Source organism: Marmota flaviventris, chromosome 17 (assembly GCF_047511675.1).
Source record: "Marmota flaviventris isolate mMarFla1 chromosome 17, mMarFla1.hap1, whole genome shotgun sequence".
In the NCBI taxonomy this organism is placed as follows: domain Eukaryota; kingdom Metazoa; phylum Chordata; class Mammalia; order Rodentia; family Sciuridae; genus Marmota; species Marmota flaviventris.
The window spans coordinates 65,135,821-65,161,232 of NC_092514.1; the positions used below are offsets into that span (position 1 = coordinate 65,135,821).

Genomic DNA, 25,412 nt, shown 5'->3' on the forward strand with positions numbered 1-25,412 from the left:
TTAGAACTGAGGTGGGATCTGTGGTCAGGGAGAGGAATGCCAGGAAAGATGCAAGGCATCTGGGCCTCCCCAAGAATAATTTACATACACAGCTCTCCCAGGTTCAGTGCCGGGAAATGAAAGCAGCATATTCAAATCGCAGGGCAGAGCTGCATCCCCAATTCACTACAGATAGGCTTGCGGAAAAATGAAAGAGCTATTTTTGGTCCTGTGATTGATTAGGGTTGCTATGGAAATAAGAAACATTTATGAGAACAAAACTAACTATAAGCAAACCAAAGTCTTAAAGAGAAAGGGTCAGATGCATGGGGGGGGGGGGGTGGTTTTCAATCAGTTTCTGGGTGGTGCTGGAAATCCTAGCTGTTTCTACACCTGCTCGGGGACAGGGATTGGTGGCTGCTGAGAAAGAGGCCTTGGGGGATGAGTCTGAGGCTCTCCAGGGCCCAGGCCTGCAGAAGCATAGTGTCAAAGCTGGGAGAATCTGCACCATTCATTTTGAACATTATTGTCCAAAGATATTGTACTCCCACAGCAAAAACTGTAAGTGTGCCGGGCACGGTGGGACACCCCTGTAATCCTTTAGGCTTGGGAGGCTAAGCCCGAGGGATCACAAGTTCAAAGCCAGGTTCAGTGATAGTGAGGCCCTAAGCAACTTAGACCTAGTCTCAAAATAAAATATAAAAAGGGCTGGGGATATGGATCTGTGGAAAAGCACCCCTTGGTTCAGTCCCTAGTAAATGAAAACAAAAAACTGTAAGTGACACCAGTTGGCAATATAAAACAAAAACAATATTCTCTTTAACAGTGTACTTTTAAGACCTATTCCATGGTGCCTTATCTGTTGGGCTTGTTAAAATCAGGTATAAAGTCTCTGCAGATTTGGTGAAGTCCCAGAGAGTACCCTCAATCTCAGGAGTTGATTTTTCCTTTTTAAAAATTGCTTTATCTAGAGGCTGGGGCTGTAGCTCAGTGGTAAAGCAAATGCTTAGCCATGGGTTCGATCCCCAGCACCAAAATAAATAAATGGCTTTACTTACACAATTTGTCCACTTCAAGTATACAAGTTAATGTTTGTTAATGTATTGACAGAGTTGTGTGTCCACTGCCACGATCTAATTTTAGGACATTTCCATCACCCCCACTGACTGTCACTTCCTAGTTCTTGCCTCCCCTCAACACTACACCATAAGCAACCACTACTCTCTGTCTCTGTGACTTGTTTATTCTAGATGTTTCACATAAATAAAGTCGTATAGCATGCAGTCTTTTGTTTCTGGCTTCTTTCACATAGCATGACGTTTTGAAGGCTCATCAATGTGATTACATGTACAGGTACATTGTTCCTTTTTTTCTGAAAAGACTAATATTCCATTGTATGGATATACCACTTTTTATTTATCCATTCTTCAGCTGATGGCCATCTGTTTCTGCACTTTGGCTATTAGGAATAGTGTTGCCAGAGGCATTCTTGCACAAGTTTTGGTAGAGGCATATGTTTTCATTGCTTTTGGGTATGTACCTAGAGTAGAATTGCTGGATCCTGCCATAACTAACCTTTTCAGGAACTGCCAGATGGCTACGTTACTCCAAAGCAGCTGCCACATTTTATGTGCCCACAAGTAGCATATGAGGGTTCCAATTTCTCTATACCCTTGACAGCATTTGTTATTGCCCACATATTTCTTTATCCTTGGACGTTCTGGAATTTCTTTGGATCAAAATGATGATTTGATCCAAAATGATGATTTTCAAAGTAAAAACAGTCAACATACCACATGTCCAGACATGACCTGACACTGAGGCATCAATGAAATCTTATTTCTACTGGACTACTATCAGTGGGCATCTTTTCAAGTGTTTGCTACATATGAATCTGCCCATTAATGCACTAATGCTCATACAACTACAGGAAGGTCTACTACCAGGACCCCCATGTTACAGAGGAAGAAACAAGGGCACAGAGAAGTCTAGTAGCTTGCCCAAAGTCACATGATAAATACACAAGGCTGTCTGGCCCTGGAGTTCAAGCAGCCTCTTAAGAATCAGGAAAGCACGCAAGGGTTCCAGGACAGCGGAGCTTGAAGCTCAGTGGAGCCGCAGGCTTTGCTTCTCAATATGACTGGTGGCCACTAACAGCAGAAAAAGAATGTGTGCGTGTGTGTATCCCTCACGTGACAGATGTGCCCTGCTTCACACAAACCCAAAGAAGGAAAAACAGGAGTTACCTGACAGATATATTGGAGAAGTAATTACTCGTTTAAGAAATTCACAGTAGTGGTCCTTTAAATGCCTAAATATCCTAGCACCTAGAAATTTAATAATTTCTTAGGCTGCGACTGTGGCGCAGCAGTAGCGCACTCGCCTGGCATGTATGAGGCACTGGGTTCGATTCTCAGCACCACGTATAAATAAATAAAATAAAGATCTATCAACAACTAAGAAAAAAATTTTTTAATTTAAAATTTTTAAAAATTAAAACTAAATATGATAGTTTAGATTAATTTACGTTGTAGAAGTGCTTTTAAAACCATATGCAGAACTCCAGGGAGGGCACAAATTATCAGATGCAAAAAGAAAAAATAATTACAAATAAACAAATGCTCATTAACTACATTATCAGTCTTATAAAAAATTGTGAAGCAAGGCACAGGATAAACCCCTGTAATCTGCTACACTGGAGGCTGATAGCAGGAGGATTGCAGGTTCAAGGACAACCTCAGCACTGAATGAGACTCTGACTTAAAAAATAAAAGGGAGTAAGTAACTCAGTGGTAGGTTACCCCTTGATTCAATCCCCATTAGCACACAAAACAAAAGACAGAACAGCACACACCTGTAATTCCAGTGACTAGAGAGACTGAGAAAGGAGGTCCTGAAGTTCAAGGCCTGCCTGGGCAATTTAATGAGACCCTGTCTCAAAATAAAACTACAAAGGGCTGAGGATGTAGCTCAGTGGTAGAACACTTGCCAGCATGTATTAGGTTCAATCCCCAGTACCATGAAAAACTTTTTTTATAATGGTTGGATTTTATATAAACATCAGCCTTTTCAATAAGCAGAAAATATTCAAACCCCATAAAAAGTAAATAAAGACATCAATGATATCCCCAGATAACTATACTATCACTAAAAAAAGTCACAAAATTACCAAAAAGTTTTAAAAATTTTTGTCCACTTTACCTTGAAGAGTACATTATAAAAAAACACCATCAAGTAGATGAAGGAGGGCAAATATGCAGGTCTGGGGACTGCTATTTCGGGTGGCTCCTGCCTCACATACATCACATGGACTTTTGGAGAAAGACAGGATAAAGTGGTGCTACACTCAATAGTTTTCAAACCACTTTTAATTTTATTTCTTAATTTACTTTGTGGTGCTGGGGATCAAACCCAGGGTCTCAGATGCACTTGGCAGTGCTCTACCACTGAACTACAGCCCCAGTCCCAAACCACTTCCCAAGTGGCATCAGAGTCCTTTCAGTAAATAAAATACGCAGGGACATGATGGCCACTGAGGCACAGGCACAGAATGTTTCCAACCAAGAGAAGGACAGTTTGAAAGCCACTCATTGACAAGAACCCTCAGCCCAACCACTCAATGCCTCATTCACCAACCCAAATTCTCCCATGTCTGAGATTAGCACCTTACAAGATGGTTTGGAGCCAAGAAAATTAAAGGGAATATTCGAGAAGCTGGTTTGGGGTTGATGAAGTACTTATAAACTTTTAAAAGATCATTGACTTTTAGCTTTCTTTCCTTCCACTGTCTCACTATGTTGTCTGGGCTGGTTTCAAATTACTGAGCTGCAGCGATCCTCCTGCCTCAGCTCCTAAGCAGCTGGGACTACGGGCATGTGTGCGCCACCACACCCAGGTGCTCCTTCTGACTTTTACAGGAACTGCACACGTTTTTCTCTTGCCATCTTATCCTGTCAGCATGTGGCACATGGTGCTGTTAGTGAACAGGAAAGTCCACACAGACTCTACCTTCTGTCTAGTGGAGTTCTCCGGAAGATGACCTCGCTTTCTGGTATTCTCTTCCACATTATCACATTAGATGAACTCTAAGGCCCTATGGGGAATTTCAACTTGAGATGGAGTCACTAGTACAACTGGATTTTCAAATGTTTCTACCTTTTTTTAACAGAGGACTCACATCTAGAATGTTCCACAAAGCTAGTAAGATCAAGTGCACAGAGTTTAGGGTTTTTGAATGCTGGAGGTAGAGCTACTGAAAAGTAAGTGAGAAAGGCCATTGTTGCTTGTAAAATAGGAGACAGTGGTAATGAATGAGTGTGAAGAGATAGTTTGTATACAGATCTAGTTTGGTTTTGTTTTCTTGTATCTCACTCTTTTGGGGCGGGAAGTAGGTGGACAGAGTACTGGAGATTGAACCCAGAGATGCTCTATTACAGAACTACATCCCCAACCCTTTTTATTTTATTTTGAGACAGGATCTCATTAAGTTGCCGAGGGTCCTGCTAAGTTGCCCAGATAGGTTTTGAACTTGTGATCCTCTTGCCTCAGTCTCCTCAATAGCTGGGATTACAAGTATGTGCCATCGTGCCAGGCTGGTATCTAAACGTGAAAGTAACTTTCTACTTTCTTCATCTTAATTGGGAAATTTTTATGCTTCCACATTGACAGAACTTTTGCCCATACTTAGAAGGCAAAATTTAAAACTGTTGTGTGCATGGAAGATCTTTAATACACACATCAATTTCAAAAAGGTATGCCTGCCTAATGTCCATCTGCTCAGAATCTCAGTCTTTATTCAGGCAAGGATGAAAAGGAAATAAGGGGGTAACGTCTTGAGTCCTTTTGCTGTTCTGGGCTATGTGTGATTTTATCCATAGATAGGACGGGTGGCAGGCTAGTTGGGAAAAAAATTGCAAAGAAGGCAGTTTCAGAAATTGAGGAGAGGAAGCAAGAAGAGAAAAAAAAAGTATAAGAATTTTAAAGCAAAGAGAAGGAGAGGGAGGCAAGGAATTAAATGTAAATAAGGGAGATGAGGATGAATCAGAGTCACTCCCCAAATATATGCTGTATAGGAAGAAGACGGTGGCCAAGAAGAATAGTGGGATCTGAAGGAGAAGTGGAGGAGGATGAGAGGAAGGGAGTGTGTGGCAGGCAGAGCATTAAAACAGCCGGAAAACAGCTGCTTGCCTCTCAGCCCACAGCAAGGAGATGCATCTCGGCCTCTCGGCGCCTCACTCGGAGGCTTCTGTTCATTCATTAGTTCAGTCATTGATGGAGCCTCGTCCTGTCCTCTGACATGCTGAGTCAACAGCAACTCGCTGGAGAAGCAAGGCTGGGAGGGAGACGGAGCTGAATATGTGAATGAAAGCATCTTTTCTGAATGGACGAAGGTCTGCTATTGGCACTTCTAGGAAAACTGAGCAGGGACACAAAATGAAGTTTCCTACAATTGAGGGCCGGACTCGTCGAGGCAGAAATAAACAGAGGATGCTTGTGAATACTGATGGTTGAGCTCAATTATGCAAGGCAAAGATGTAGAGAGACAGGCTGACCACGTCAAATGCAACTGAATTGCACATAAATAACAGGATGGGAATGAGTAGGTGTGACTCTCCAGATGGAGGCAGGCATATGGCCAGGTAGGAAATTTTCAGATGGCAAGCCTTCTCAGCTAAAACCTGCAAGAATCACCTCCCTCCTTTTTTTTTTTTTAAGCTTTATTTATTTTTTTAATGTGGTGCTGAGGATTGAACCCAGTACCTCAAACCCAGTGCTCTACCACTGAGCCACAAACCCAGCCCAAGAATCCACCCCTCTTAATCAGCTGGATAAATTTGTTGTTATTAAAATATCCATAAAATCAGAAGTGAAAACATGGTTAGAATGTTTCAGCAACACTTATCTGGATAGAAATTCAGAGTATCTTAATGATTACAAAGGCTAATAGATGGGGGGTAATTTTACATTTGCTTTATTTAATCACTGAAATGCTCTATTTTAGAGTTTGTCCACAGTCATTTGTATTTTATTTTATTGGAACCAGAGATTGAACCCAGATGCTTAACCACTTCCCCAGCCCTTTTTATTTTTTACTCTGAGACAGGGTCTTGCTAAGTTGCTGAAGCTGGCTTTGAACTTGCAGTCCTCCTACCTCAGCCTCCCGAGTTGCTGGGATTATAGGCGTGTGCCCTGGCACTGGGTATATATTTTATTTTTACAGAAAGAAATCTTCCTTTGCAAAATCATTCCACTTGTGTCATTCTCACCAACTTGAATTGAACATAACTCCATAGATATTGGTAAACTGTGGAAAAGAAATCATATTTTCTAGTAGACCAAGTAGAAAATAAAACAACAAAGAAAAGGAGATCTCCTAGGACAATCTTCTATTGAACATCCCTACAAAAATACTTTTCTTTTCTACGCAAAGTAATGCTGAGTGACAATCTTGCAATGTTACGTTAAAGAAGCATATTTTCTATTCTCTCCCCTCAAAATGGCTGGATTAATTTTCTCTGAAGAACAAAGAAGTGCTTGGGAACAGCCAGCACAATGAAAGTGGGGTAACCTGAGCACACAAACTCTCTGTCCCAAACTCCGCTTCACCAGGTGTTAATTTGTGGAGACAAGCTCCAAGTCCACAGAAGGGCCCTGGCACATCTGTGAATATGCTGCTTTACAGGTTCACATGTTAAAAGGATTGGTCCCCAAAGTGGGGCTTTTGGGAGGTAGTAGGCCTTTTGGGGAGGCCTCATGAGAAGACCTTAGGTCACTGGAGGGTGGAGTGCCCACAAAGGAGAGAGTGGGCTCCAGGTCTCTTCCTTCCTCTTTTACATCGCAGTCATCAGGTTAGCAGTTTTGCTCAGCCCCCATGCACTCCAGCCGTGATGTGTTATCTCACCACAGGTCTAGTGACAGGGCCAATCATCAGGGACTGAAACCTCCAACATAGTGAGCCAAAATAAACCTCTTTTCTTAAAAAGTTCATCACCCCAGGTAATTTGTTATAGTGACAGAACACTGACTAACACAGAAACACCACTGAATGCATCAAATCCCTGTATCCTAGTGTCCTGCTGCCTTGCTGTGCACCTTAACAGAAGTGACTTTGCTTGAAAAGGAACTTATGTGTTCTGTGTCACCTGATTCTAAAACAACAAAACATTTTCATTACTGTTGGCATTCTTCAAAAAACTTTGTTGTTTGAATAATAATAACCTTCAGGTAACATATAACTAAAATTTAAAAAAGGATAATATTTACTGAAATAGAATTGGTCCATTGGCTTCTTTAATGGGTACATTATAGCCCTGGCCCTGAAGCAAGTTTCTGGAACTTCCGTTTATTTTAAAAGGTTGATTTTGCAAAAATCTATGCATGGTTTATTCAAAATTCATGGATAAATAAGTGTGGGAGGGACTGTGGCTGTGGCTCAGTGGTAGAGTGCTTGGCTACCATGTGTAAGGCGCTGGGTTCAATCCTCAGCACTGCATAAAAATGAAATAAAGATATTGTGTCTACCTATAACTAACTAACTAAATAAATACATGTGGGAAATATTGTATACCACAGTTCCCTTTGGAGATCCAGAGTGCACTTTAGCTAGTAAAGGCTTGGAGAAGCCCTAGAAGAATGAAATCTGTTGGCTCTGTATGTCCCTTCCCTTACTTAATTGGCTGTGTACCACCATAAATGGTAGTTATAAATGGTTCTAGCTTACGTCCATCCAAATTCTCTGTCATCTTCTCCATGAGGGTCCTCTTCAGTGCCCTCAACTGCAGGGCTGTTCCCTAACATGTCCCTGCTTATATGGCTCTGTTCCTAAGGAAATGAAACTTTCCCTTGTCCCCAAAATCAAGTACAAAATTGGATATTAGAACTAGTTGTGATGTAGATACAAGTTATTTCCTAATCAGCTAAATTGCATCTCCATGCCCCACAGAAGGGACACTTGGAGATGGCCAGATGGTTCTCTAATCAGCCTGGGATGATAAATGTATTCTTCCCTGGACTTATCTCTGATTTCCCAGTTAATACAGTTTAGTAGCTACAGCTACTCTTTGGTTGGAAGGTCAGGGAGAGGAGGCTTAAGAAGGGAGAGAGGGCCGAAGAACGGAGGTCGTCGGTCTATATCTCTTTGGGTTACTGGGGAAGCTCATGAGGCCCAGATTGTAAGTGAAATTCCCACCCAAGACAGTTCACTGCTTCCAGAAAAATACTCCAGTCTCCCTACTGCCACTCCTGGGAAGATAACCTGAGTTCACACTGGGTGACTGATGACAGGTTCTAACTGTGAACAGCTTTTGCTCTCTTCCCCAGGCTTGTCTAAACCAGCCCTCAACAATACCATCTCTCATGGCAGCTTAATGCTGTTTGAGGCTCTCATTAGTCATTTCATCCTCCCTGCGCTCTTACAATTTCCTTTTCCTACTTGTGTTGTCTAAATAATGAAAATGTTGGGTAACAGTGGACTCTTCCTCATGGCCTTCTCTCCCTGTGGAACGGTCACCATTTTAACTAATGGGAAGGTGTATCCCGTTTGTCCTTGCCTCTTCCATGGATTCTTTTGTTTTTTTTTTCTTTTTCCCTTTTTGGTATTAGGGATTGAACCCAGGGATGGTTCACCACTGAGCCACATCCCCAGCCCCTTTTTAAAAAATATTTTATTTAGAGACAGGGTCTTGCTGAGTTGCTTAGGGCCTTCCTAAGTTGCTGAGACTGGCTTTGAACTCACAATCCTCTTGCCTCAGACTTCTAAACTGCTGGGATTATAGGCATGCTCCACTGCACCTGGCTTCCATGGATTTTTTTTTTTTTGGGGGGGGGAACTGGGGATTGAACTCAGGGGCACTCAACCATTGAACCACTGACCAACATCCCCAGCCCTACTTTGTATTTTATTTAGAGACAGGGTCTCACTGAGTTGCTTAGCGGCTTGCTTTTGCTGACGCTGGCTTTGAACTTGGGATCCTCCTATCTCAGCCTCCCAAACTGCAGAGTATACAGGCATGTGTTCAGCTCTCCATGGATTCTTAATAAAGGATACTGTGATGGAGAGGAGTGGTCATGAAGCAACGTATATATACATTCTAGGTCACTATTATCAACTCACTATAACTGAGGTCTTCAAATTCCTACAAAAGAGAAAAAAAATCCTTTCTCCTTTGTTACTACTGAGGCTAAATTGATGCCACTGAGTTACGTTCATCTTCAAGAGAAATTTTCTTTCTTTTTTTTTTTAAGCTCTAGTAGAAAACAAAGGCCATTACTTTGGAAGGCAGCTAGTCTCCTTGGGCACCTTGCTTTGTGCCTTTTCAAATTTCAGGAGAGTCTGCAAGTTTCGATAAACTGGTTAAATGGTCAGTCTTCTGGAAAACTTGTTATTGTGTTCTTCTTTGTTTACTATATAATTGAGATTTTTCCCCATAATCAGGTTAAAGATATTTTTCCACTTCCTGGCCAAATGGCATTTCCATAGAATTCTAAACACACACAACCACTCACAGTGATGAAAAAGCTTCTCTGCCTTGATAATGAGGAAAATGTCAAAGTCCTAGATGACCCTAAGTACAAAGTTCACTAGCCTGGGTTTTGTCACAGAAGGGGGCAGTACCAGGTCTAAGTAACAGGCTGGACAGTCAGAGGCAGACCTCGTGATCCCAGGTGCAGGCACACTAGCGCTCTGGCAGAGACACTGGTCAAGAGTTCTCAGAACCCTGGGGCTGCCTCTCTGAGAAAGGAAGGGCACAGTGACCCTACTTGTGACTCTGGCGTTGGAGAAGTTTTTCTTTTGGGTGGAGAGCAGGAAATAAGGAGACTGAGAAAGACATCAAAAAGATGAATTTAGGATTAAAGGATTGGGGGGATAAAGAGCTCAATTAAAATGCACTTAAAACAGGAAGGAAGATGAAGGACACTGAAAGCATCTGTCATAAATCCTGGGCGCAGACCTGTACTCAGAGCACAGGGTGGGCTCTTTAGCCCAGGCTGTTGTGGGCAGTGTGAGAACCCAGCTGGGTCCGAGTCGGGGGGGCGGCAGCTTCAAAATGTGCTCTGTAAGCCTGAAGGAATAAACCTGGGGCAGACAGAGAAAAATCCAGATCCCTAGTCCTGGGGAGTTGGAAAGAAAAGCTGTCCTATATTTGGGATGGAAAATAAAAGCAAACTAGTCAGCAACAATGCGGAGTCCCTGAGGAGAACTGGATCTAGACCTTGACCTGACATTCCAAGCACCATGATCTGCCCTTTAGGTGGCCAGGATCCAGCACCTGCCTCCTGGGGTGGAGTGGGCATGCTAGGGACTGATCGAACCTGACCCCCCAGCGTGACAGTGTCCAAAGATGGGCCTGGGGGAGCTAATGAGGTTCAGATGAGGGGATTAGTACCCTTAGAAGAAGAAAACTGACGGCTTGCTTTCTCTCCTCACCATGTGAGAATGCAGAGACCTCTCACCAGGAACGAATTGACCTGCACCTCCATCTGGAACTCCCAGCCTCCAGAAATGTGAGAAGTAAGTGTCTTGTAGTTTAAGCTCCCAGTCTATAGTATTTTGCTATCAGCCCGAGCTGACAAAGGGCGGCAGGTGTCTGCAGTGGGGCTTTGCTATCCTTCAAGTCACCGAAACGTCTCCTGCTCCTAGGAATCTTACCACACTTCACCACATGGCACTTCTCTCCTTTCTATAGTTCTCTGTGCCTCAACCATGACACTTAATGTGGCACTGGTCTTCCTCGAAACACTGATAGTTATGAGTTCATCTGATTCAGTTTAACTTCTCCCAACTCGGCCCGATAAATCCACTTCTTGAACCAATCCCAACCGAGGCAGGAGACCCCTCCCAGTTGATCCCACAGGGCATCTGACTTACTGTGCATGCCAACTGCAGGGCAGCTTCCTGGCTCTTACAGTTCCTATCCCTTCTCTTCCCTTGGCCCTCCCGAGTCGGCGGATTCTCATAGCGTGATTACTATACTCGGGTCTCTAAGACTAGTTCTGCCACAAGGCTGCCTCTTACCCATCGGGTTGCCAGATAAAATAAGACAACAGTCTTCTGGTGTAACTATGTCCTGTGCAATATTTGGGACATACTTATGCTAAAAAATTACTTACTGTTTATCTGGACATTTAAATTTAGCTAAACATTTTCTATTTTTAAATTTTTTATTTGTTCTTTTTGTTATACGTGACAGTAGAAACCATTTTAATATAGTACATGCTTGGAATATATCTTATTCTAATTAGGATCCAGTCTTGTGGATGTACACGATGTGAGATTCACTGTGGTGTATTCTGTCACGAGCCATCCATGGGCTGTGGGGACTATGTTGCTCATCGTAGCCTAATGAGGGGAACGTCCCGTGGCACCCCCACAGGGACTGACCACCTGATGCAGGTGAACTTCCCCCTCAAGCTCTGCCAGAGATCCCACACAGCACCTGAGATGGGTGAAGCAAGACTCTGCCCTTAAAACCTTATCCCTGCCTTTGATGTCCCCTGATACAAATAAAGCAAGTGTGGGCTCCATTTTGCTTTTATCAGTGAGGAAGCTCGATCCCTGAGATTGGCCAGCCATCCTGCCCCCCGCTTTCTAAAAATGTTTTCTGTATCCTGTGGTTCTTTCGCCGTTCTATTTTTCTTAGCTTTTATTTCGCGGCCAGCCCATTCCAACAAGGGGGACTGCATTTCCGTCACTTGCACGAACATGGGAGAGAGTATTTATATGTGTACATAGGAAAGATATGTCAGATTCATTCCAATGTCTTTCCTTTTCGTATCCCCCTTCCTTCCCTCCATTCCCCGTTGTCTAATCCACTGAACTTCTATTCTTCCCTCCCCCTTATTTTGGATTAGTTTCCACATATCAGAGAGAACACTCAACCTTTGGCTTTTGAGGATTGGCTTATTTCACTTAGCATGGTATTTCCAGGTCCATCCAATACTGGCCAATGTTATAAAGTCATTCTTCTTTATGGCTGAATAATATTCCACTGTGTACATACACCACACTTTATCCATTCATCTATTGAAGGGCACCTAGGTTGGTTCCATAGCATAGCTATTGTGAATTGAGCTGCTATAAATACTCATGTGGCTGTGTCACTGCAGCATGCTGATTTTAACTCCTTTGGGTATAAACTGAGGAGTGGGATACCTGGGTCACATGGTGGTTCCATTCCTAGTGTTTTGAGGAATTTCCATACCGCTTTCCAGAGTGGTTATACTGATTTGCAGTCCCACCAACAACATTCTCTATTTCTGTTTATCAACTCTCCCAGCACCACGTGATTAGATGACATACCTAACACTGATGCATCCTGCCTTGGGGACCAGAGCCCTATGCCTGGGACTCAAGCCTCGGCCTCAGCCCAGGGCCTTGCTTTCACATGGCTCCGCTTGTCTGGCGGGATTCCCCAGAACTACTCCTCTGCCCTCCATTCAAGACCTCTGCTGGCAGCTCAGTCTGGAGCTTGTCCAGCCCGGTGGACAGGTCTGTTGCCAACCTGCCCCCAGCTGAGTAGCCTCTTGGTTCCCATAAACCCCATGACTTGCTGATGAACCCAGGCTTTGACTGGAATGTCCAGCTACTTCCCACTGGACTGTGACCCCAAGGGGCAGGAGGACTTTCCTCAATGATGCCATGATGTTCTACATATCACGGGTACTTAATAAATGACAGTTAACCTCAGACGGAAATACACAGACGATTGAACTGGGAAAGAGGTTGTAAAAATAGGGGCAGGATAATGAGAAAGCCGATAAAAGAGGCCAGGTAATATTCTGAGTCAATAGAAAAGAGTGAGTATGAGATGGTGCAACTGGAACTAACTTCCTCTTTGTATGTTTTGATCCCAAACTTTCTCCAAAAAGAATTTTTTAAAAATTATTTATCTTTAAAAGTCTAATTATCTGGACCCAGTGGCACATGCCTGTAATTCCAGCTACTGGGGAGGCTGAGGCAGGAGGATGATAAGTTTGAGGCCAGTCCCAGCAACTTAGTGAGACCCTGTCTCAAAATAAAATAAGTAGGGCTGGGGATGTAGCTCAGTGGTAGAACACTTGCTAGCATGTGTGAGGCCCAGGGTTCAATCCTCAGTACTACAATAAAAATATAAATAAATGAAAGTCTGATTACAGGTACAGGAATACTCTGGGACAGAAGTTGGAAAGAAGTAAAGACCACAAGCCCCTCAGAAGTCCTCAGAAGTGACCAAGGTTTATAGTAATGGAGGCTGGCCCAGAGTACTGCCTTGGCATTGTCCAGAGCCATGTATTCACTCTTTTTCCTGAACCTCAGTCCTTTATATAGTACATTCTTATGAGGTATTTTGGTCACAGTGACAAAAATCTAACACCATTTATACTCCTGTAGAGATTCCATTTTTAAGGATGTCTTGGGTTGAGTATTTACCATGCATTGAACACCAGGCTAAGTTTTCAAGGAATTACGTAATGTAACTTTACATCCTCCTTATGAGATAGTTATTGCATTTCCCCAATACAAGTAAGGAAATGGGGGCTTAAAGGAAGATTATCTACACAGCCCCCAATGGGCACTGGAGACAGGTTTCAGCCCATTCCAAAGTCTGTTTCTTGATGATTATGCAATGGCTACAGGCAGCAATCTGGGGGTGCTGATGCAGGGAAGCATCAGGCTGCCTGTGGCCACAGACAGTGTGCTGACAGCCTTCTCTGCCTTAGACCTGGGGTCGGCCAACTCACCTGGGACCAAACTTGGCCCACTGCCTGGGTGAGCATGACCATGCCAAGTGGTTTACATGTTGTCTATGGCTGCTGCTGCTATGATAGAAACTGTATGGCCCACTCAGCAGAAATTGTTGATGATATAACCCTCTACAGAAAATGTTTTCCAACCCTTATGTCAGGCCACTGAAGCCTTCTGCTAATTGCTCTAGAAAGGAGGGATTTTCCAAATTTTAGAAAAAAAAGGAAGAGAGAGCAGTAGTCCCCTAATTTGGGCAAAAACCACTATATATATATTCTATCATTTCATAAAAGACAAGATTTTAATACTTAAGTATAAGGGGATATAATTACCAATAGTACTTTGGGTGAAATAAATTTAAATGTATGAAAAACTTTGATACTATTTGTATAGATGACTCCATAGCACCTGTCAGCCCTCCGAACCTGTGTATCTATCATTCATTCATGCACTCACTCTGTCAGACCATATGATTTATTGAGCACCTACTATGTGCCAGGTACTATACCCATACTAAGGGCATGATGAATCATTTCCCTCTATTTCTTTTACCATCTGTCTTTCCTTTGGTTGTTTGGATTGAAATTAAAAAAAAAAAAAAAAAAACCTTTTAACACAATTCAATTAACCATTTTCTTGTTATGACAGCCTGATGGTATATCACTGGGGAAAATGATCCATTTGAAAATATCACAACACAATAATATGGGGTCTCTCTCTTTCTCTTTTAGTTGTACATAATGACTTGAGAAACTTAGGGCAGGAAGATATTTATCAAGCCACAGAAACTGTCCACTCCAGATCTCTGAGGGTAACTGTTCACACATATATCTTTCCATTTTGAAGTTCTCTAATATAAAAGCTCCACCTCCCAATAATTCCTCAAATCCCTTAATACCATGTTGCTAGAAACTATTCTTCTATGATAGTGAATGTATCCCCAATAAAGCAGTCAAGTCATTTAAAAATTATAAGCAAAAGTTAATTATACAAAGTGACTATCCAGGTACTTCAAAAGTTAATTATAAAGTGACTATCCAGGTATATTCTTGAACAAATGAGAACATTCAAATTGTTGTATTACATATAAACTATGTAACATGTCTATGCTTAAATATATCTGATTCAGAATTATTCCTTTTAAAAAAACTATCACATTGATAAGACAAATACAAGGAATGTTCCAATTACTCCACTGATCATTGGATATTTAAAAAAAATTATTGATACTTACTGTGTATTCTGATTCCAGATATTCATTTGAAGAAAAGGGAAAAGAAAAAAAAAGATAAGAATGATTTAGACCATATTTATGTGTAACACACCACAGAACTAAAAAATACGGAGTTATAATTATTAAAAATGAACTATAATTATTAAAAATGTAGTAAAGAAACCTTCCCAAAATTAGATTTTCATAAATACTAATGTCTCCATTTCTGTTCTGAAACTATTTTAATAGGTTGTGGCTGGGCAGATAAGAACAGGAAGACAAGATTCAATTAGCCTATAGGTTTGTGGCTAATTAAAAACCCAAGAGTTGGCATTCTACAAGCAGAATTAAAGACTAATAATTCCAGTAAAGCATTTCATTAACCACAAAGGAAATCTTCTAAGTGGAAAAGTAGCTTTTATAACCAGTACAAAGAGCTTGTTATAAGAATGTGCAAACGGCATCTTGGAATTTGGTGTATTCAAGAACAGGAACCAAACCTAGATTTGGGGGGGGCCATGGTTTCTGGTACAGTATTCAGTACAGAGAGTTTATAAGCACTTCTCTAGGAGGAAGGTGATCTTAAAGATTTTCATATTTTATTCCAATAACAAAGGAAGTCACTGGGAGCAGAAAGACTCAGTAGAAATTTTTACACAAATTATAATCAATTGGGGTGGGGCTGTAATTCAAACAAGCCAAAATAAACCACTTTAGAGATGAATCACAGGGAGAAATAGGAATAATAAAACCTCAAGAGACTAGGACTAGGTCTTCACCTCCCTTGTCGATGGCTGTTTATTACAGTCACTCCCGGGAGGAAGATGGAATGGCTTAGCTGAACCCCGCCCCCTGCCAGCCCTGTATGGATTATCGGTTCTAACTCAGTGAAATTCCACTACTGCTGTGTCCTGGCATTTACCACATGTGGCATACTGCTTGTGCTAAGGACTTACCTGTAATTGTGTAAGGATAATAGTTCCAAGCCTTCTCTGTCACATAAAATATTTTTGGGACAACAGCTCTAGCCCAACTTGGCAGTTTGCTAAGAGGAAAGAAAAAAAAAAAAAGATATTAGAGCCTGTTCAGAACCTGGCCACATTACTGATCTTTCTGGATAAATTGCTAGAGAAATCAGGGATTCTCAAGCATCTCTTCTCTCTATGCCCTTCACTTCCCTATCCCTGCGCTTTTACCTGTGGCTGAGCATTTCCTGTGCATACTCATGTTCTCTCAAAATGCATAAAGGCAGGAGGCTATAGCCTCTTTTGGAGGAGGGAGGCTCCTAGGGCTGTAAACCTGGCTTCTTTGATTGGAGAGTTTGGAGCCTGGGAGGCGCCACATTTGGAGAAGTCAGCCAACCCGGCCTTGGTCTCTTAGGGTGCCGTGGAGGAAGTGGTCTACGGGGATGCTTAAGCCCAAAGTGGGGGAAACAGAGGCCAGCTTCAACCCAGCAACCTGTATGAGTGGCCTTTCAAAAATGGGCAAAAGCAATAGAGGCGAGAAACTTGGAGACATGAAGAAAAACAAAACATCACCACTTGATGGCTATAGTTGGTTGAATGGTGTCCCTCAAAATGATGCAGTAAACTCGTACTGTGACCATGATCTCATATAAAAGCAGTGTCTTTGCAGATGTAATTAAGGATCTCAAGATGAAATAATTTTGCATTACGTTAGTCAAACTCTAATTACTAGAACCCTTATAGGAGAAAGAAGGAGGAAATTTGAGACTCCGACACCCAGAGGGAAGGCCATGTGAAGATGGCAGCAGAAAGCAGAGTGGGGCAGCTGCAGGCCGAGGGACGTCAAGGACTGCTGCAGACAGCAGAAACCGGCCGAGGGCATGGAACAGATGCCCTGCAGAGTCCCCAAGCAATCCAACACTTCCATCACCTCGATTTCAGACTTCTGGCCCCCAGAACTCTGAGAGAATAAATTTATATTGTTTTAAGCCACTTCGTTTGTGGAAATTTGTTGTGTCAGCACCAGGAAATTAATCCAACGACAGAGTCATTCATTTGGAGCAAGGGCCTGGACAGGCACTTGCAAAAACACATCCTCAAAAGGCACAAGGTCCTAAGGTCTTTTGTACATGCAATACTAATTAACTTCTGTTGTGTTTTCCTTCAGAGGCAAGCCCTACAGTGAGCACAGGGCCAGAGAATTCCTCAAACATCCTTATAATATTTAAGAAACTTATAAGGCAATCTAGTTTTTAAACTAATCTACATGATTTTTATCCCCCTCCCCCCACAGCAACATATCCGGGATTTTTCTGCTTCTTTCCTGTTCCAGTGCCTACAGCAATGTCTGGGATGCTAACATCACACAGTGGATCAGACCTAGGGAGATGACGTAGATGCTCAGCCCCTTAGGGCTGTGTGTTGGCAGTAAAGAGCATCAAGAAGCAGTTCTGAATTCCAAGTTGATAAAACCAGGAGAGGGAGGACATCAAACCAGTTGAGCCCCAAATCCCAAACCCCTCTTGGATGTGAAACCTAAATGACAACAAGGGCCTGTCAAATACTGTGTACCTTGGGTGTCTTCTCAAATTGTTTCTCTTATTTCTGACAGTAGCCAGGCCCAGCTTTTGAAAAGACAAATGTGTATTTTCAATGGTTGGCCGGACCTAACTCAAAGCTCTGGGCTGTTGATCAGGGTTGAAACAGATGGGTGAGTGTCAGCCCACGGCCCTGGATCTCAGGTGGGCTGCAAGAGACAACGAAGCTGCTTTAAAATCCACCTGACACTACTTGCTTCTCTAATGCAGAATTTCTCACTCCCATAAAATCATCTCCACAGTAACTGCTCATTTACCTTATATTCTGCTTCTCAAAGGATGGGCGGCTCCCTGGCAGGGGTTTTTATAGCTTTTGCTGATGACTGATTCCATCAGTGACTTTGGAGGGCAACTGAGGTTGACATTGAGTGGGAAAATCCCACAGGCTTGCTTGCAGGAAATAGTCTTGAGCAAGACTTCCCCTGGGGTCCTTTCTGTTTGAACCCACACCCCAAAGTGATGCGCCAATGAATGTGTAGGGAAATGCAGATTTGAGTCTTGGGCACATATGCTTTTATGCTTTTAATGGACTGAAACAGGGTTGGAGATTCTTCTCAAAGTAAGCAAGCCATTTTTTAGCTTAGATGAAGTGCATATGTCTCTTTCAAGCCCAGAGCCTGCTCCCACAATTCTCTTGTGCAGAGAGGTTCCATCTCTGCTTCACTTCTCCTCAAATGCACTAGGCTCCTCCTGAGTAGCACTCTGAAGGCCTAGGTGCCTTCTCCCTCCATAATTCATTCTCTCTAGCATTTAAAAAGCCTCCCAACAGAACCACTTTCCTAAGTAACAGTCATTTTCTGGAAGGAAGATGAAACCAATGACAATTTTCCATTCATGCTGAGACCTTTCCTATTTGCAAACAGTCATGACTCCAGAATCTAGAAACTTCATTGTAGCTGTGCATCCACCAACTCATGAAGGATAGGCCAAACTACTGTCAATCACCTTTTCCAGTGAGATGCCCTAAAAACCACAAGTATCCAGCCAAGATGGCTGCTAGGATTTTGTATGTCTGGAGAGGAAACCCTTCTGGTATAAGACATTTACTGGGTCAAGTACAGCAGGTTGGGACCACTTGTTTGCAACAAGTTCCGTGATGTTTGCTATAGTTTGGATGTTAAATGGTCCCGGGAGGACCATGTGTTAAAGGCTTGGTCCCTAGGGTGGTGCTATTGGGAGGTGGTGGGACATTTTGGAGGTGGGGTCCTTAGGTCATTAGGGACATGTCTTTCAAAAGGGATTTGGGTACCCCAGCTATTTCCTCTTCCTCTTTTGCTTCCTGGCCATGAGGTGAGTAGTTTGCTCTGCCATGAGCTCCCCTTTCCCACACTGTCACATGAAACCTCCATCAGAGGCCTAAAAGCAATAGGTCTGCCTGATCATGAACTAGAACCTTTAACACTGTAAGCCAAAATAAACCTGAACGCTTTATAAGTTCATTGTCTCAGGTATTTGTTATAGTGACAAAAAGCTGACTAACACAATGCTATTTCAGTATTTCTAAGCCCACTAACAGACCTCCTTTCCGTCCCCCTTCCCACAGAACACATCATTATTTGAATCATTTATGTCTGAGAAAGTAAAACTTATTTTCCCCTGCAGCAGTGATTTATGAGGACCTGCAAAGGAAAATGGAATTAAATTAGTTCCCACTGTTGCTGTCACTTTCACGATATACACTGTCAATTCTAAGAAAAAGCCTGTCATTCATACTCACTACCAGGTGTCAAACAAAAGCCTCTCTTCTAGAAAGACGGCAAATTTGAGTCAAGTCCTTAATCCATGCTCAGGCCAGGACCAAATTTCCCAATGGGCCACCTCTCCAACACTCAGGACTTAGAGACATTTAAATTCTAAAGCTTTTCTAGAATCTGAACACATGCTACTGTGACATGATATTCAACTGCTTCATATTCCCCTAAGACGGCTCTGTCAATGCCTCTCAGACAGACTTCAAAGTGTTTGGTTTTCTTACTTTCTTTAGTATGAAAGAGAACATAATCCAGCCAGGTGGCCAACTCATCCTGGCTTACCTGGGACTTTCCTGGGTTTAGCCCTGAAATTCCCATGTGCCAGAAGATCACTCAGTCCCAGGCAAATTGGGACACTTAGTCACCCTAGAGTCCTGGTTCTTAATAGTGGGTATTTTTGTCTCCCCCCATGATAACCATAACAAATAGTTACCAGGCTCCAAATTCAACAGAAGCAAGACTGAGGAACTTGGTACACTGTTTCTCCTCTCATGTAGTCCCAAGGTTCCCTATATCACAACTGACCAGACTAGAAGGCCTGGGGAAGGTGGGTTCTGAACTGGCCTCAGGTTGAAGGTGTTTAGCTGCTTCTCAGACCTTCTGGGAAGAAAGTATAAAGGTCCATCAGAAGCTTCTGGTATTTACAGTCCAGATTGTCTCAAAGTTTCCCCTCAGATCTAATCTCACATTGCAGTATATGCTCACTTGGGACCTGATCCAGGAGGTAGTGAACATCATTAGGCTAAATGTGGTCTAAATGGAATCTAATTTCATTTTCTCAACAGGAGTCAGAATTGTGACAGTCTTAACTGGAAATCTGAAACTTAAACATTCCCAGCAGAAAAGACGGACCAGGGATTTTCTCCTAAACAGACACCTAAACCTAAATCCTGTCTCTTCCTGCACTGAGATTATGTTCAAATGACAGGAGTTCATTTTAAAGGGGACCCCACTACCCTGTATCCTCATTTCCCTCTGATCCAGGAGGAATATTCTGACCTTTCATTTCTTCTTTGTGGTGAAATTTGACATTTGACAACGATTTGATAATAATCGATGGCCCTTATCCAGTTGTACGAACAGTGATTTCTGAGGTCTCTAAATTTCTTCTTCAGCTATTCTGATTCATTCACTTACTCTTCTAAATGGTCGTTCTGGCTGGTCTTTCACTTGTGCTCTTAATGTAATTGTTTATATAGCAATAAGGAGATGAGCAGAGTTTCCAGACCACAGCTATCACCTGCAGGAGGCTGAGCTGCTGTGCTTCATCCACAGGAACTGCCCAGAAACAAAGTTCCTTGCACTTGGACAAAGACCCCACCAACTTAAACTCTGGGCTAGGTTTGGGGAAAGGGGGCCTGTGTTATGCAGATTCTTTGAAGGCTCTGCTTGAATGGCATTAGGGTAATGTGGTCAGCGGGCTGGGGAGCTCCCAGGAAACAGTCACTCATGTCAACATCATCTTTCAGGGGTGAGGCAGAGCCAAGGTGGAAAATGCTTAGCTGGATGCCCTCTAAGATCCCAATCAGGCCAAAACTTTCCATCTCTATAACTTCCTGTGAGAGTACTTGAGGAAGCAGAGTGTTCTTAAGTATTGAGATGGTAACAGAAAGAATAGCTTGGACTGAGAGGTATGAAAGGAGGAAGCCCTTCACACACTCTAGTACTTCCATAGCACTCTCACCTTCATATATATATATATATGTGTGTGTGTGTGTGTGTGTGTGTGTGTGTATATGTGTATGTATATACATATATATCTCCTTATATGCTAATTATATTAATAATGTAAAATCTAGAATGTTCTCTGTTGTGGTTGTAGTGCACTCTTGGCTACTCCCACCTACAGTGCAAGTCCCACCTGGGCAAGGACCTTTGTTCTGTTCAGTGTAGCATCCCCAGCATCTAGAAAGGTACTCCATGAGTATTTTTTTCAAAGAATGAAGATTATATATCCAGAAGTCAGAAAGGACTATGAATCTTCTTCTGACTAAGAATCTTCTTTGAAGTAAGCATGGAAACAAGCTATCAGGCCAGAACCTCTTACTGGGACACTCTCTCCACTACCTGAGCAGTGGCCTCTCCCAAAGCCACATGAGCTCTAAGCATTAAGCTGACTCTGGGGAATCTGGGAAATGGCATTGATTTGCTCAGCAGAGTTGGTAGAATCTGCTGATAGAATAGGAAGAAGAAATGGGATAGAGAGCACAGAGCCATGGCAGCAAAGTTCCACCACTGTGCTGTTAGGTAAAAGGACCAGCTGGCGGCTTTGCATGCCCTGTCAAAAAGGATCCATGACTTCTAGAAGCTTTATCTTCTGCTACCAAATCACCAGAGGCCAGGAGAGATTGCCGTGGAAGGTAAGGGCATGGAGTGGGGAGAATGCTATTTTCCCCGTGCAAATCAATTGAGGCATTAGTCGGGATCACCATTAGAAGCTGGCAAGGCTCCCTGACTGGCAGCTGCCAGCACAGCCTAATAATCCAGCAGCCGTGGTGGTGACACTCATGACTAAAAAACAAGCCTAAAAATAGGCTCTATCTTTCCTCCCATGCTCTGCTCCCTTCTCCCCCCATGGGCTTCATTGGGAAGGGACTGGAGAGATGCTTTGGATGGAGTGAAAACAAAAGGTGACAAAGGAAAAGTCCCCCATCATGTGTTTCTGGGTGACAGTTTTATTTAGAATCACTATTCCAAGCCTGGCCTCCTTTTTCTGGATGTCAACTGAAACCAGGAGTTTTGAAGACAAGACAAGAAAGACCACTTATTTGGTCAACCGAACTGGATCAAAGACCCAAGGACAACTACCAAATGTACTTCTGTATTAGACTCCATGTATATGGACGATGCATTAGTGCTAATATACTAAATGTATTAGGCAACCACCAAAGTGTATGGTGCACCCAGCCAAGTATCAGATGCTGTAGGAAGTGCTGGAGGGCGGAACAACTCCACAGTCCCTGGGAAATGTGAGAGATGCATGTTGTTTTAAAGGCACATTTGACACACTTATAAAATGGGCAAAGGATTTGAATAGACAGCTCAAATGAAGATATGCAAATGGCCAATATATATACAAGAGATGCTCGCATTATTCATCATTAGAGAAATACAAATTAAAACACTGGGCTGGTGTCATGGCCCAGTGGTAGAGCGCCTGCCTAGCATGTGTGAGGCACTGGGATCGATTCTCAGCACCACATACAAATAAATGAATAAAATAAAGGACATCAACATCGATAAAAATTAAAAGCAAACAAACAAACAACCACCAGATACTGCTTCACACCCAACCGGAGGGCTATGATCAAAGAGACACACGATAGCCAGCTTCACTTACTATGTGGGAAAAGTGAAACTTTCATGTGTTGCTAGTAGAAATATAAAAGGGCCAGGGCTGGGGTTGTGGCTCAGCGGTAGGGCACTCACCTCACACGTGCGGGACCCTGGGTTCGATCCTCAGCACCACATAAAAATAAATAAGTGAAATAAAGGTATTATGTCCAACTACAATTAAAAAATAAATAAATAAATAAAAGGTCTAGTGCCTTTGGAAAACAGTCTGGAAGTTCTTTTCCCTGCTATAGGTCGTCAGAGCTGGGTCTGTAAACCCATAGGATGCTTACATTTGAAATTTTGAAACAAGGGATAGAGAGAACAAAGGGGAAATTGGGGTGCATCCACAGAACCGTGCTGGTGATGGCTGGAGGCAGCAGAGGTGGCAGAAGGAAGCAGTCTGGTTGTAGTTGGAGATGGCGGTCATCACTGCGCTCTTGGCCCTCTGGAGCCATCGGATTCCTGCCCATTCTTTTGCCTCCAGATAATTCTGTGGGGTCCCTAATATTATTCCATGAAATACTCTTTCTGCTTAGAAGACAGTCTCTATTTCTGCTTTTTCAGTTTAAGTAACTTATGCTCCAGCCAGAGAGTACACAGATGTTTGGGCTTTGCCTGATAATAATTATTGTTGAATCTAACTCCCCTTTGTGCAATTTTCTTCTTTCCACATTAACTGGAGAGTAGGTCATGATTACACAGTCTTTGAATATTTCCAGTGCCTCTAATAGTAACCTTGGGTAACAGAGCAGTTTGTGAATGCGATTTGACTTCACATATAGATCCATTCACTTAGCCAGCTCATGAATTCAGGTCCATAGGAGACTATATTTAATAATGTGAGTTATTAAGTGGGGTACTGGGAACATCTTAGCTACTGCCAGTCCATTCTTAGGACCTGCTCTCCTATGAACACTCACAAGATGGACAGGTAGACTCATGAATGTGGGAACCAGGTATCCTTGGACCCTACCTCAATAAGGAAATAGGATTGTTCTTACTTCATTAAGGGCTTCCCTATAAAACCTGAACGATTTATTGTACATTGTAAGTTTTAATAAAACTTTAATGAATTATGAGTATGGTGTTGTCTTGCCAACATGGTAGTCAAACAACTTTGCATGCAGGACAGGAATTAGTTTGAGGAGGCACTAGGTTGTGACTTTCAAGTAATAGCTTTGGTTTTATGATTATAGGAATTCATCTTATTAATTCATAGTCCGGCCATTATTCTTTCTCTATTGCTAAATCATGGTCTCCCTGGTCCTAAAATGTATGCCTATTCTCTTTGAAAAAAGTCAAAAGCCTTTTTGATTATAAAATGATGGACCCAGTTTAGACGTATAAAGGAAACTAAAAATACTTCTTTTTTCTTCTGCCTCTTTGGTTACTTGTGTATGCTGAGCGAGAGTCAGGATAATGTCTATTGAATACTCTGAATGTAGAGAGTTCTGAAGGGTCTTCCAGATTGTCCACTGAACCAGCCATCTACTGTGTTTAACTACCTGTCTGGTGTTTGAATCTGCGAAGGCACTCTATGAGTGTCCCAGTTATGCCGGAGTAACCCCACAACAGCATAATTGACTATAAGGCACCAACCACATTCTCAGATGACTTGTGTGTTTGAAAATGTCTTCTAAAAATGGATCCTACATCTCTCTTCCGGCATTCCTATCTTCTGGTCTTGATTGATTTTTGTATATTAATTTATACTCAGCAATTTTGCATTCCTATATGATGCTAACCTATCTGGGATGTCTGAAATTTCCATTAGTTAATCATATCTGCAATTGAAATTCTGTTTCTTCCTTTCCTTTAATAAGTTTTTATTGCTTTGTGTGAGGGGGCTAGGGAATCAAACCCAGGGTATTGTACATGCTGAGCCAACACTCTACCACTGAGCTGCACCCCCAGCTTTCCTTCCTTGTTTTATTGCATTGATCAGGACTTTCACATGTGAGACAGAAATGGTGATAACAAGGATCCTTATTTTGTTCCTGACTACTGTGGAAAAGTACACAGAAAGATTTATTAAATGTTAATTTACTAATTTATTTTCATTTTTGGTACCTGGGATTGAACTCTGGGCCACTGAGCCACTTTCCAGCCCTTTTTTATTTTTTATTTTGAGACAGGGTCTTGCTAGTTGCTTAGGGCCTCACTAAATTATTGAGGCTGGCCTGGAACTTGTGATCCTTCTACCTTAGACTCCCAAATCATGTTGGCAAGACAACCCCATACTCATAATTCATTAAAGTTTTATTAAAACTTACAATGTACAATAAATCGTGTAGGTTTTATAGGGATTACATGCATGCTCCACCACACCTGGCTAAATGTTAAATTAATTTCAGGGATAAATCTGAGCAAGTCATGGTTTGTTGTTATTATTCTGATTTGCTAATGTTTTACACAGGAATTTCATGTTTTTAGTTGAGATTCATCTATAAATCTTCTTTTTGTCCTATTATTGTTCAGTTTTGTTATCAAGGTTCGTGTGGTAGGTTCTACCAATTATTTTCCCAGAAGTCACCTTCCTGAGTCAGCTCTTTTTTCTTCATTTTCTTTCCTGAAGGCTGTTTTACTATAAAATAATAAAGAAAACACTGGCATGAAATCATATAAGCAACTGATCCTCTATGTTAAAAGGATTTTATTTTTGGCCTTGGCATCAACTGGGAAACAGCACTGCAAGAATTGAGAGGGTCCTCCTCCCTTTCTTAAAAGATCATACCCCTCTTGAATACGAAAGAGGGTCCCTTGAACATCCTTCTCTTGGGAGTTGGGGAAAGACCTTATGTTTAATTGGTCAGAAATAGGTCACATGATCTTACCTCCAAGGGTAAT

General features: G+C 42.3%; 1 protein-coding gene across 1 annotated transcript in view; it reads right to left on the minus strand.

Annotated features, from left to right (window-relative positions):
- Nucleotides 1-25,412, minus strand: part of Pitpnc1 (phosphatidylinositol transfer protein cytoplasmic 1) — a 254,083-nt gene that overhangs the window by 103,163 nt on the left and 125,508 nt on the right. Inside the window, exons 3-4 of the mRNA XM_027946269.2 lie at nucleotides 15,872-15,960; nucleotides 14,937-14,944 (exon numbers count right to left, since the gene is read on the minus strand). Coding sequence (XP_027802070.1) covers nucleotides 14,937-14,944; nucleotides 15,872-15,960 — 97 coding nt within the window. The remainder of the gene's footprint in view (nucleotides 1-14,936; nucleotides 14,945-15,871; nucleotides 15,961-25,412) is intronic.